This window comes from Arvicola amphibius, chromosome 12, assembly GCF_903992535.2.
Source record: "Arvicola amphibius chromosome 12, mArvAmp1.2, whole genome shotgun sequence".
Lineage (NCBI taxonomy): Eukaryota > Metazoa > Chordata > Mammalia > Rodentia > Cricetidae > Arvicola > Arvicola amphibius.
Genome location: NC_052058.2, coordinates 120,410,722 through 120,422,788, shown reverse-complemented (window position 1 = coordinate 120,422,788; position 12,067 = coordinate 120,410,722). Strand labels below are relative to the sequence as shown.

The following is a 12,067-nucleotide window of genomic DNA, read 5'->3' as shown; positions in this document are numbered from 1 at the left end:
AACTCATCTCATTTAACCAGCTTTCCCCTAATTCCAGAATGAAAGCCCTGTCTACATACTTTGTGAGCCCATAGATCTCATCACAACACTTGGGTAGCAGGGCAGCTTTCCAGCTTGGTGTCAGACGGTATTCAAAGCAACAGCCTGGAGACTTCTCCCCCACAGGTTGGCCACTCCTGTTTGGCTACACCAGTTATTATTGGCCACTCAGCCTTTTGCCTCCCTTGTGCTGTAGGGAAGAATTTCAGCCTTGAAACACGTGGCTGGTTCTTCTGGAAACTAATGCAATCCTTAACACACAGCAGGCTTTCTAGGGACTTTCCAAAAGTCAACTTAACATCTTCATTATTATTGCCCATTATCTTTTTAAACTTTTTTTTTTGAGACAAAGTCTCACTTTGTACTCCTGACTGACCTCAAGCTCACAGAGATCTGATTGCCTCTGACTTCTAAGATCTAGAATTAAAGGCATGAACCACTATGTCTGGTTATCTTTTTAAAATTAGATTTATTTTAGGTGCATGAATATTTTGCTTGCTTGCACGTATATGTATCATGTACCTGCCTGTTGGATCCCTTAGAACTTGGGTTAAAAGTCAGTGTGAGCTGCCATGTGGGTGCTAAAACTTGGGTCCTCTTGCTCTTAACCAGTGAGTCATTTCTCTAGCTCCTCTTTTAAATCCATGTGTGCGTGTATGTGGGGTGTGTTGTGTGTGTGTGTGTGTGTGTGTGTGTATGTATGTGGTGGGTGTGCACCAGGACACCTGTGTTGCCGTCAGAGGACAACTTGTAGGAGTTTGTTCTCTCTTTTCATCACATACACCATGGAGACTTGAGCTCAGGTTGTCAGGCTGGGTGGCAGAGCCTTTACTGCCGGGCCATCTCACTGGCCCCTGCTATTATTGTTTGCTTTGTAGTTCAGGCTGGCTTCAAACATCATCTTCCTGCCTCAGTCTCTCAAGTGCTGGGAAAACAGATGTATGCCACCACATTCAAGAGCACCTCCCGTCCTAGAAAACGCTTGCTCTTTCTTGGGGCTCAGAATCTACCCTCATGAGAAGGCTCTCAAGGTAAACTATGAACCCATTTTAAACGCAAGAGAGCTGGGTCTGAGTGGCACACACCTGTCATACTCACACTCTGCAGGGTGAGGCAGGAGGATGGTCAGGAGGATTCCAGGCCAGATCAGGCTGCCAAGCAAGACCACGTCTCATGTAAAGCAAAACAAAACAAAAAAAGGAAGCAAAGAATTTTCAGGTTTTATGACTTATTCAAAAGCAGGGATTAGGATTAAGCAGATGCAGGGTCATAGGCAAAGATTCGAAAACAAAGACTGCTGAGTAAGGACGCTCATGGGTGAGATGAAAGGAGACTCGTGGGGGGTGATGAGACCTAGAAAGGAGGCCCTTCTGCTCCTGTAACTGCAGGGACCAGAGAGTGTTGATCTGTGGTGGCAGTGACTCAGAGAGGGGCAGAGTTGACAGGAGCTGGGCCTTGCAGAATGTGGGATGTAGTTTGTGTCGGGATGTCGGAGCAGGAATAGAATGTGGAATGTAGTTTGCGTCAGGATGTTGGAGCAGGAATAGAATGTGGGATCTAGTTTGTGTCAGGATGTCAGAGCAGGAATAGAATGTGGGATGTAGTTTTAGTGGGGATGTCGGAGCAGGAATAGAATGTGGGATGTAGTTTGTGTCAGGATGTCAGAGCAGGAATAGAATGTGGGACGTAGTTTGTGTTGGGATGTCAGAGCAGGAATAGAATGTGGGATGTAGTTTGTGTCGGGATGTCGGAGCAGGAATAGAATGCGGGATGTAGTTTGCATGGGGATGTCGGAGCAGGAATAGAATGTGGGATGTAGTTTGCGTGGGGATGTCGGAGCAGGAATAGAATGTGGGATGTAGTTTGTGTCAGGATGTCGGAGCAGGAATAGGATGTGGGATGTTGTTTGTGTCGGGATGTCAGAGCAGAAATAGAATGTGGGATGTAGTTTGTGTTGGGATGTCACAGCAGGAATGAGTTTTGAAGAGGGTTTAGAGTAGCTGTGATGAGTCATCTTGAAGGATGTGGTCAGGGCAGAGGATTCTGGACAAGAAAGACTTTCAGAATGCAAGGAATCTAGAACCTTCTTGAATATAAAACATACAGTGTTGTCAGGGGGTAAATATTTTGAGGGTTCCAAGAAGTTGTCAGGGAAGGTCTATCTAAGAATGCTACTGAGATGAGTTCATGAGGGGCCTGAATAAGATAAACAGAGTTGGGATATACAGGCATCAACTTCAGTTTATGGTAGCCGTGATGATGTAGCTGTGGACTTGGATGGCATTTGGGTTGGGTACTCTAGTTATTGAAGCATTTCAAGGCTAGTAGAGGGGATGTGGCTGGTAGTGAATGTGAGTACATGTTTCCAAAGGGACACTTAGGGCACAGGGGACAGAGAAGGGAGGAGCACACAGTGAGATAGGCACAGTTGGGGAGGGAGGCAGGCAAATTAACCCAGTTTTATTGTCTGCCCCTTGTCTGTCTCTGCTTCGGAGTGTTTCTAATTGTCTCCCAGATCCAACGCAGATATTTTGAGACTCGTGTGTAGACACCAGGTCGGTTGGGCTGCCCACATGGAAAATCTCCCCATGAGATGATGCCATAGAGTTTGCCGTTGCAAACCAGTGGGCCCCCTGAATCACCCTGGGTGGGGGAAGAGAAAGAAGGGCTCTTGATACATCTGAATAGAAGGTAGAGATGGAGGACATGTGGGGAGAAGAGTGAAAGGTGGAGAGAGACAGATGTGAAAAGTCAGGGAGGTGGGGAGTCAGGGAGATGGAGATCAGAGGGACGGAGATCAGAGAGCAGAAGAATCAGAGGGATGGAGAGTCAGGGAGATGGAGAATCAGAGAGATGGAGAATCAGGGAGATGGAGAATCAGAGGTGGAGATCAGAGGGATGGAGATCAGAGGGATGGAGATCAGAGGGACGGAGATCAGAGGGATGGAGAGTAAGGGAGATGGAGAATCAGGGAGATGGAGAATCAACGAGATGGAGAATCAGCGAGATGGAGAATCAGAGGTGGAGATCAGAGGGATGGAGAATCAGGGAGGTGGAGAGTCAGGGAGGTGGAGATCAGAGGGATGGAGAGTCAGGGAGGTGGAAGAGATGGACTGCATGCTTCCAACATTCTCCACATCTCACCTCACAAGAGTCCTTCCCGCCTTCTTTGGTACCAGCACAAAGCATGTTGGCTGTGATCTTTCCGGGATACACCTGTCGGCACTCCTCATCTGAGCGCAGTTCAATGTTGGCACACTGCAGGGTTTTAGGGTAATTCACTGGGGAGGAGAGAGACCATCTGAGGAGGCTTGTCCTGGATGTTAAAGAGTCAGAGTGGGCAGGAAATTGAGATGGGATAAGTAAGATGAAGGGAAGGATGAGGCAGAACGTAGTAAAGAGACAAAAATACAGACAAACATGGGAAACAAATGAGGGTGAAAGGAGGGGAGGAGGGGAGGAAGGTACGGCTGGGGCAGGGCGACAGGGATGGGAGAGATAAAGGCCTGAAGGTAGGGCACTGGGGAGGTACCCCAGTACTTGCCATGCAAACATGAGTTTAGATCCTTAGAACTTATGTAAATGTTGGAAGTGGGCATGGTGGCCCTGCCTGTAATTTCAGCCTTAGAAGAGTCAGGGGATCCCCCAAAGCAAACTGGTTAGCAAGGCCATTCGTGATGGTAGGCTTGGGGTTTGGCGGAGAGACCCTGCTTCAATGAATATGGTGGAAGAATGAACAAGGATAGTTCCCAACATCAACCTCTTGACTCCACACGCACTCACACGTGTACACGTGTGCCCCCCCACAAGCAAATGCACATACACACATGCACACCACATGCATGGGAAAATGGAAAAGGGGAAAAAGAACTCAAGGTGGGTAGGAAGCAGGGGGTGGTGGGAAGTGAGAGACCAGGTGCTGGGGGAGGGGAATGTGAGGAGGAGAGAGAGGCAGAAAAGAGATGGGAGAGAGGCAGGGATTGCTGTGGAGATGCCTGTTGACATGTGTGCTGTATGTTAGGCACGTGTATAAAACATACCTAAGGATACACTTTTTATAGTTCACCCACCTCCTTAAGATATACTTATCTAATGTATTATAAAATTACAAATATGTAAATTATAAATATATGTTTCTTAATGTACATAATTAAGTATGAGATATTACATAGCAAATATTTTCACATAATCTTTCATTTTCAGTGCTCAGGACTGATGCAAGATGCACTTTCTACTGCTATGCTACACCCAGCCCTTTTAATTTAACTTAATTAAAAAAAAATGTTGTGTGCCTGTTTATGTATGCTAAAATAGGCGTGAAGAGTCTGAGGACAACCTTTGGGAGTCATTCCTCTTCTTCCTCCATGTGGGGGCTGAATTCGGATGGTGGCAAGCACCTTTACTCACGGAATCCTCTGGCCACCCTTATTTTACTTTTTTAAAAAGAATTTTTGAAGCAGAATTCTCTGTGTAGCCCAGGCTGACGTCTCTGTAGCTTAGGCTGACCCTGAACTTGTGATCCTCCTGACACAGTTCCCTAGGTGACTGGCATTATAGGTCGGTGTCACCAGGCCCAGCTTTTATATAATTATTTATTCTGAGTCTGAAGAGATGGCTCCGAGATTAAGAGCACTTGCTGCTCCTCCAGGGGACCAGAGCTTGAGTCTCAGCTCCCATATCAGGCAGCTCACAATTGCTTGAGACTCCAGCTCTAGGGGAACCCTGTGCCCTCTTCTGGCCTTTGTGGGCACTGCACTCATATGCACAAACCCACACAGACATACTCACAGAATTAAAAATAAAATAAATTTTATATATATATATATATATATATATATATATATATAGTATTCCCAGTACTTGGGAGGCAGAGCCAGGTGGATCTCTTTGAGTTCTAGGCCTGTCAGGGCTACATAGTAAGATTTTGTCTTAAAAACCAAACATACACACACACTATATATATATATATATATATATATATATATATATATATATATATATATATTCATACATTTGTAATATTAATATTAAGGAGATACATGCCCTAATTTATATAGACTTATTTTTATAAAGGGACTGGAAATGTGGCTCATTGGGTAAACGTGCTTGCAGTCAAACCTGAGGACCTGAATTTGATCCCAGAGCCCAATGGTGGGAATCCTGAAATTTGTTCTCTTATGTCCCTTTGATGGCTTTGGTATAAGTGCCTTACCTCCATCACACACCCCAAAGCAATACAAATATAATAAAAGGAATCCTCCGACTCTCCCTGCTTATTGCTGCTTCAATTTTGCCACCATCTGCGAGAACTCCAGTAACCATGCAGGCACTTACCCTGGGGGCTGGTGGTGGTGCCCCATCCAGAAACGCGACAGCAGGTACCAGTGGGCAGGCAGTCGTCCGGGGAGAGTGGCAGAGCACGGATGTGGCTGCTGAGCTGGACTGGGGACTTCAGCTCCAGAAGCATGATATCATGGTCGTGGTTCAAGTGGGTGGGGCTGACCTGGTATTCAGGATGGGGGATAGAGCGGACCACCTCCATTGCCTGCTCGCCGTTCTCCACACGCCCCAGGGCATGCTTGCCTAGGTGAACTGTGTACCCGCTGTGGGTGCAGGAAGTGGTGGGAAAGAGACAGATGAGCCCATCTCTGTCCCCACCCCAGTTCCAGCCTCTTCCCATCCTGCACTCGGAGGCCCCACATACTCTTTCCTGCAGTGAGCTGCTGTGAGTATCCATTTGGGGTGAACCAGAACACCTCCACAGAGAAGCCGTCCATGGACAAGTAGAGCTGCCTGCCATGGCTGAGAGTGGGGGAGGCAGGTGTAGCCACCCGGGAGAAAACCGTTGGTTCCATTAGTACCATTGAGAATCTTGGGGTAGTCCCGGGAGATTCCTGTCAAAGACAAGAAACTTAGAGAATAGGGCTAAGGAAGAAGAAAGGGCCAGTGCTGTGGTTCTGGACTTGGGGAAGGGGTCAGGTTATTGTTTTGGGTCATCAAGAACTGAGGATTCACTTGCTATCCTCTAAGTTGCCTTATTCCATATGGGTATGAGTCAGGCAGACATTTCACCTGTTCTATAGAAGTGCTGCACTGTCTAATGGGCACGGAGAGGACAGCATATGGAACAAGAAGGTGGCCAAGAAGTAAGCAGAGGTCCACTTTCTCTCCATCTACATTTTCTTAAGATGAAAGAGTTGACTTATGCATCTCCTTGGTAACATCCATCCACTTGTTTATTAGTTCATTCACCCATCAATCCATCTCCCTATTTACCTCTCCATCCATCCACTCTCCCATCCTTCCAGCTATCAACCCATCCATCAGTTAATTCACCCAGCTATCCATATATCTACCTTCCCATATATCCACTAATCTACCCACCCAACCATCTACATATCCATCAACATGCCCATCCACTCATCCAATCATATGTCCATCCATCTACCCATGCATTTACGTATCATCTATCCAACCATCCATCAACCCATCATCTATCCATCTTCTACTCATCTACCCTTCCAACCATTCACACATCTACCTACCCATCCATCCATCCATCCATCCATCCATCCATCCATCATCTATCAATCCTCCCATCTATCCATCCACCTACCCCACTAATCTACCTACCCACAACCCCATTGATTTACATGTCCACTCACCTACTCATCCATTTATGTATCCATCTATCCAATCACACACCCATTTCTATGTGTCCATCCATATATCTATACATATATACATCTATCCACCCATCTACCCTACCCCTCTATCCATCCATTCAACCACCAACCTACCCATCTATTCATCTTCCCAACCACCAGTTCATTCAACCACCTATCTATCCTTCAATCCATACCTTGCCCATGTATCCATTAATCCACTACTAATCCATCCATCCATCCATCCATCCATCCATCCATCCATCCTTTTAACACATTTACTGGGTGCTTTTCCAGTTCTACAGACCACCTACAAGTAGTCATGCCAAAATTCTCATCACCTACACCAACCTTTGTAGCTGGAAGCTCAAATGCTATCAACCCAAACACCTAATACACATCTTTTTTTGAGACAGGGTTTCCCTGTAGTTTCTAGAGCCTGTCCTGGAACTAGCTCTTGTAGACTAGGCTGGCCTCGAACTCAGAGATCCGCCTGCCTCTGCCTCCTGAGTGCTGGGATTAAAGGCGTGTGCCACCACCGCCCGGCTCCTATTACACATCTTAAAGTTTGTCTGGAAACTGATCTTTCTCACCCCAAACTGTTTCTTCCAGTCCTTCTCATCTTGATGCTCAGCCCAAACCTGGTCATCAACCCTTGCTTCCCTTAATCCCTTCATTATTCACAACAGTCCTGTTTATCTCCTAAATATCCAGTTTAAAGTGTTTAATATTTGTTTATTTTATGTTTGTGAATGCTTTGCCTGCATGCAGGTATGTGCACCATGTGCATGTCTGGTGCTCAAGGTGTTAGAAGAGGGTGTCAGATTCCCTGGAAACAGAGTTACAGATGGCTGTGAGTTACCATGTGGGTTCTAGGAACCAAACCCGATCCTCTGCAAGAGCAGCCATCTCTCCAGCTCCCTGATATCCAGTTTTTATCAAGGCCCTGCCACCGTCTTGGGGTGGGGAACAGCAGGTTGTCTGTAATCTCAGAGCTGGAGGAGCAAAAACAGGAGGATCTCTGGAGTTTACAGGTAGCTGGTCCAGCTGAACTGGAGAGCTCTCAGTTGGAGAGATTGTCTCAGAAAATAAGGTAGAGAATGATGTTGACCTCTGGCCTACACACACACACACACACACACACCCTGTGTCACTTGGAAGCCTGTTTGTCTGAATCCCCACCTCTCTCCTCTTGGGACACTCTGCTCTGGCCTCATACACCTGTTCTCCCAACACACAGGAGCCTCTCTCTGTACCTGTTGTTTTCTCCTTCTGAGTACTTCTTCCTTACGTCAATCATAGACCCACATGTTTCATTATGCCAATCATAGCCACATGTAGGTCTTGAAGTCAATTAAAATAAAATCCAAATCTCAGTTCCTTGTGGATGCCAGACACATCTCAGATATTCATTTATCCACATGCTCAGACATATGTATGTGGTTCAGACAGAGTACATTTGAGCTGGTTGATGGAACATCGAGAGGTACATAACAGGATCCAACTACCTCGTGATATCTAAATCTGTATATTAGTTCTTTAGCAAAGTCTTCTGGGGCCTCTGGTCTAAGGGTTCCCCTCCTGGACCTCAGGGATGTCATGTTTCTCTAAGGATGCTCATCACAGTTATAACTGTCCATCTTTTCAGGATTGTTGGTAATTCCCTCTCCATCTGTCTATTCACACACACACACACACACTCTCTCCTTTTTCTTTTCTTACTCTTTTTCTTCCCTTTTCTCTGTCTCTCAGTCTCTCTGTCTGTCTCTCTCTCCCCTCCTTCCCTTTCTCTCTGTTCTCCTATCTTTTTTTTCCTCTCTCTCCCTTTACCCTTACAGACAACTCCACAGACAGCTGACATCTGAATCCCTCTGTTTAATAGTCTTATTCCTCGGATCTAATATATGTGACAACAATGGAGACACAGCTAGGGTCAGCGGGTCACATCTAGATTCCAGTGCACTGCTTTCTTACTCTGCAGAATCCTGCAAATGACCAGCCTCAGCTTCCGTCATCCCTTTGTACCTGTGGTGAACTGGTTCTAGGGCCCTACAGACATTACAACCCTTCACACAAAGCGTCATGGTGTTCACATATAACCTCTGCACATCATTCCATCCCATTAAATCACTCCTGATGATTTATAATAGCCAATAAAAGCCAAACACTGTGTAAACAATGACCACACCTTATTTCCCATAGTGGGAAAGCTGGCATGAGCTTAGTACTGAAAAAAATAGGTTTTTTCTTCCTATTTTTGTTGCATTGTTGGTTGCATTCTCAGATGGGAAGCTGTGGATACAGATAACTGGCGGTGGGAGCGCATCACACATCAGGAAGCTGTGGGAGCCAGCGAACCTCCAGCCAAGCATCTTGCTACAAGGAGTCCCCTTGTCCCACAGCCCACCGCCCCACCTGCTTATGCTGGGAGTTAAGAGTTAAGGGCAGGAATACAGGATCACTTTATGTGGGACCAAAAAATGAGATGAGGGTAACATTAAGAGGTAGAGACAGGATAAGAAGTTCAAGGTCATCCTTGGCTACACAGCCTGGATTGAGACCCTGTCTCAAAAATGAGAAGATGGATAAATAAATGGCACACTCAGAAGCTGCGTTATGGCCCTGTTCTCTTTTAACTCTGGATGTGTCCATGTAGAAGACTCATGGGGGGGCTGGTTGGACGGAAACCCCCACTCTCATCTCTTCCCTCTTAGCACCAGGAGGGAGCAAAGCCTCATCCAGCACCTCAGTTTTGGAGGGTCCATCATCTTTAGCAACTATTTCTACAGAAGACAAAAAGGGCCAATTAAGCCATGTTTGGGGGTGCAGGCCTGTTAGCTCATACCCTCGGGAGACTAACAGGGAGACTGCAAATTTAAGACCTTCCCAGAGTACAGAAGTTCAAACTGGCCTGAGGAACTTAGTAGACTTTATCTCAAAATAAAAAGTTTTAAAAAAGGCTGGGAATGTAGGTCAGCAGCAGAGACGTCCTGAGTTCTCACAGGGGCCCTATGGTTGGTAAATATAAGCAGACCACAGTGCACTACAGGCTCTAACCTTCTGCAGTTCTCAGGATTGGCCCTAAGGCCTCAAATATGCCAGAAAAGCACTCTACCCCCACCTAAGCTGTATCTCCAGCCAATAAACTTTACTTTTCAGTGTGTGCACAGGTGCGAGCGAGCACACACACACACACACACACACACACACACACACACACAGTCAATAAAACAGATAAAGTAAATAGAAAGAATAAACAGGAAAATAAAGCAAAGCAGCCTCATTTTAGAAGGTCAGAAGTTATGCCGACAGTCCGATGGACATCCAGAGCAGGGCATGGTGGACCGGGTAGATAGCCTGGATTAGTGTCCTGGCTCAGGTGCGGCAGTGTCTCTGGGGCAGGATCCTTCTGTCCCTGAGTTCTGGGAGTAATTGCGGTGCACACACCTCACTAGGCTCTGGAGGGTTCCACAAGATGCAGCATGTGGGGCTCTGGCCCAGGGCGAGGCACCAGGAGGGGCAAGGGTGTGAATCCTGGGTGTGACACCAAAGCCAAACAGCCACCCCACCTCCAGGGGAAGGCTGGTGCAGGGTGCTAGGTACTGTGGACCCTCCTTCCTTAAGTCGGAACAAAGCCCGGGGAGGAGGGGGGGTCTGGAAGCCTCCATTACATATCTAGGCTCCTGATAGTGGCTCACCCCATAGTGGCAGTTAATTATTAACTAAGTATTTGAATAATTGTTTCAATAATGTCTGCACAGCTCCCCCAGATATGCTGCGGATGCCACAGGCAGCATGCATGCAATGCCTGGTGCTTGTCCCTGGTAGAATGAATGACTGAGGGAATGGATGATGCATGCATGCACGGGGTTTCTAGAGAGTGTGTTTGCGAAGGCAGAGAAAGGGGCTAGGTTTGTAGCTCAATTGCTGCGTGCCTAGTACACACACAGCCCTGGGTTCCATTCCTAACACCCCATAAACAAAGCCTGGTGGCACACACTTGTCATCCCTAATGCTGGGAAGGTATAGGCGGGAGGATTAGGAGTTCAAGGCCATCCTCAGCTACATAGTATGTTTGAGACCAGCCTGGTCTGCAGGAGACAGAGACAGTCTCAAAAAGCAAAATACAAAGCCACTAAAATACAAAATAAGGAGCTGGGGAGATGGCCCAGTAGTTAAAAGCACTGTCTTCTCTTCCAGAGGACCTGGGTTCAAGTCCCAGCACCCACATGGCAGCTCACAACCTCCGTCACTCCAGGGTATCCAGGACCCTCCCTCGTACAGACATGAATTTAAAAAAAATAATAAAATTTCATTATTTTCAGAGCCTTTTTTTTTAAATCACACCAGGGACACCCCTCCTTTTCTTAACCCTAGCAATCGATGTTGCCGAAGAAAACAATCATTGGCTCAAGTTTTGCTCAAAGTAGCATTGTTAACATTTGAACCCATGGCCTGCTGAGCTTCTTGTTCTTGGGTCTGTCTTGAAAATGTGTGGTGGTGTTGGAGGTGGTGGTAGAGGAGGTGGTGGTGGAGGAGGAGGCAGTGGAGGTGGTGGTGGAGGAGGTGGTGGGGTGCTGCAAAGAGTCGAGGGAGTCCGGAGACTTGGGGGCCTCTCTGAGCTGGGGCATCTCTGGAGTCAGAGGTGTTGGTGGGCTGACCCTAGCTGGAAAATGAGGTCACACAGGGACTAGCAGGAAGCTCTCAGGGTGTCCTCCCTGGCCCTGAGTGGGCGGGGTGGGGGGCGGAGCCCGCAAGTCCCCCCTTCCCAGTGGCTTGACCCTTCCTACCATTGGCATGAATGACCTCCCTGCCTCCATCCACCCTTGTGCCTGAATACTCACCTCCGGACAAGGCCACGGTCAGGCAAAGGAAGGCAGCAACTAGGGGCCACATGATAGCTCCGGGACTGGGGTGGGCAGGGTGGGCGGGGCCTGGGTCGAGAGGTTGAAATGGGTATTGCAAAACCGGAGACTGAAATTCTCTGCGCTTTGCAATCTTGAACTTTACGGCTCTATTCTTTCTGAAATCTCTGGCCCTCGAATCTTGCCCTTCTGTAATTCCATCCGCAGTGTGTGGGGGACACCCCGAGAGCTGGTGGAGGGACAGCGTGCACTGCTCTGAGCTCCAGCGCCTGCCATCACTTCCAAAAGGTCACCTCTTCCTAACCTGCACTCTAAGAGCTGGGTCCAGACAGCATTCCCTCGCCCATCACTCCTTTCCCCCCTCTGACCCCATTCTCCCCTCTCTGGGCCTGTCCCGGACCCTGGGTCTCCTCCCTGGCGTCTAGTCTTTCTGCATGCTTAGACTCCCTGCATCTCTGCAGGTTTCTGTCTCCACCTGCGCCTCACGCTGATTCAGCT

General features: G+C 47.5%; 1 protein-coding gene across 1 annotated transcript; it reads right to left on the bottom strand.

Annotated features, from left to right (window-relative positions):
* Positions 1-2,499: 2,499 nt before the first annotated feature.
* Klk13 (kallikrein related peptidase 13) lies at positions 2,500-11,600 on the bottom strand. Its single transcript, XM_038314066.1, has 5 exons — positions 11,549-11,600; positions 5,744-5,933; positions 5,374-5,642; positions 3,184-3,320; positions 2,500-2,682 (listed from the first exon to the last, which is right to left on the bottom strand). The coding sequence occupies exons 1-5, from the start codon at positions 11,598-11,600 to the stop codon at positions 2,500-2,502; spliced, it is 831 nt and encodes a 276-aa protein (XP_038169994.1).
* Between the last annotated feature and the right edge of the window lie 467 nt (positions 11,601-12,067).

What these genes read in the sequence shown, in the direction of transcription:
- Klk13 (XM_038314066.1), bottom strand. Translation starts at nt 11,600, where the DNA reads ATGTGGCCCCTAGTTGCTGCCTTCCTTTGCCTGACCGTGGCCTTGTCC. An exon ending in CACCACCACCAGCCCCCAGG is followed by an intron (nt 3,321 to 5,373) that starts GTAAGTGCCTGC and finishes TCTCCTCCCCAG; the next exon opens with TGAATTACCCTAAAACCCTG. An exon ending in GCGGGAAGGACTCTTGTGAG is followed by an intron (nt 2,683 to 3,183) that starts GTGAGATGTGGA and finishes TCCCCCACCCAG; the next exon opens with GGTGATTCAGGGGGCCCACT.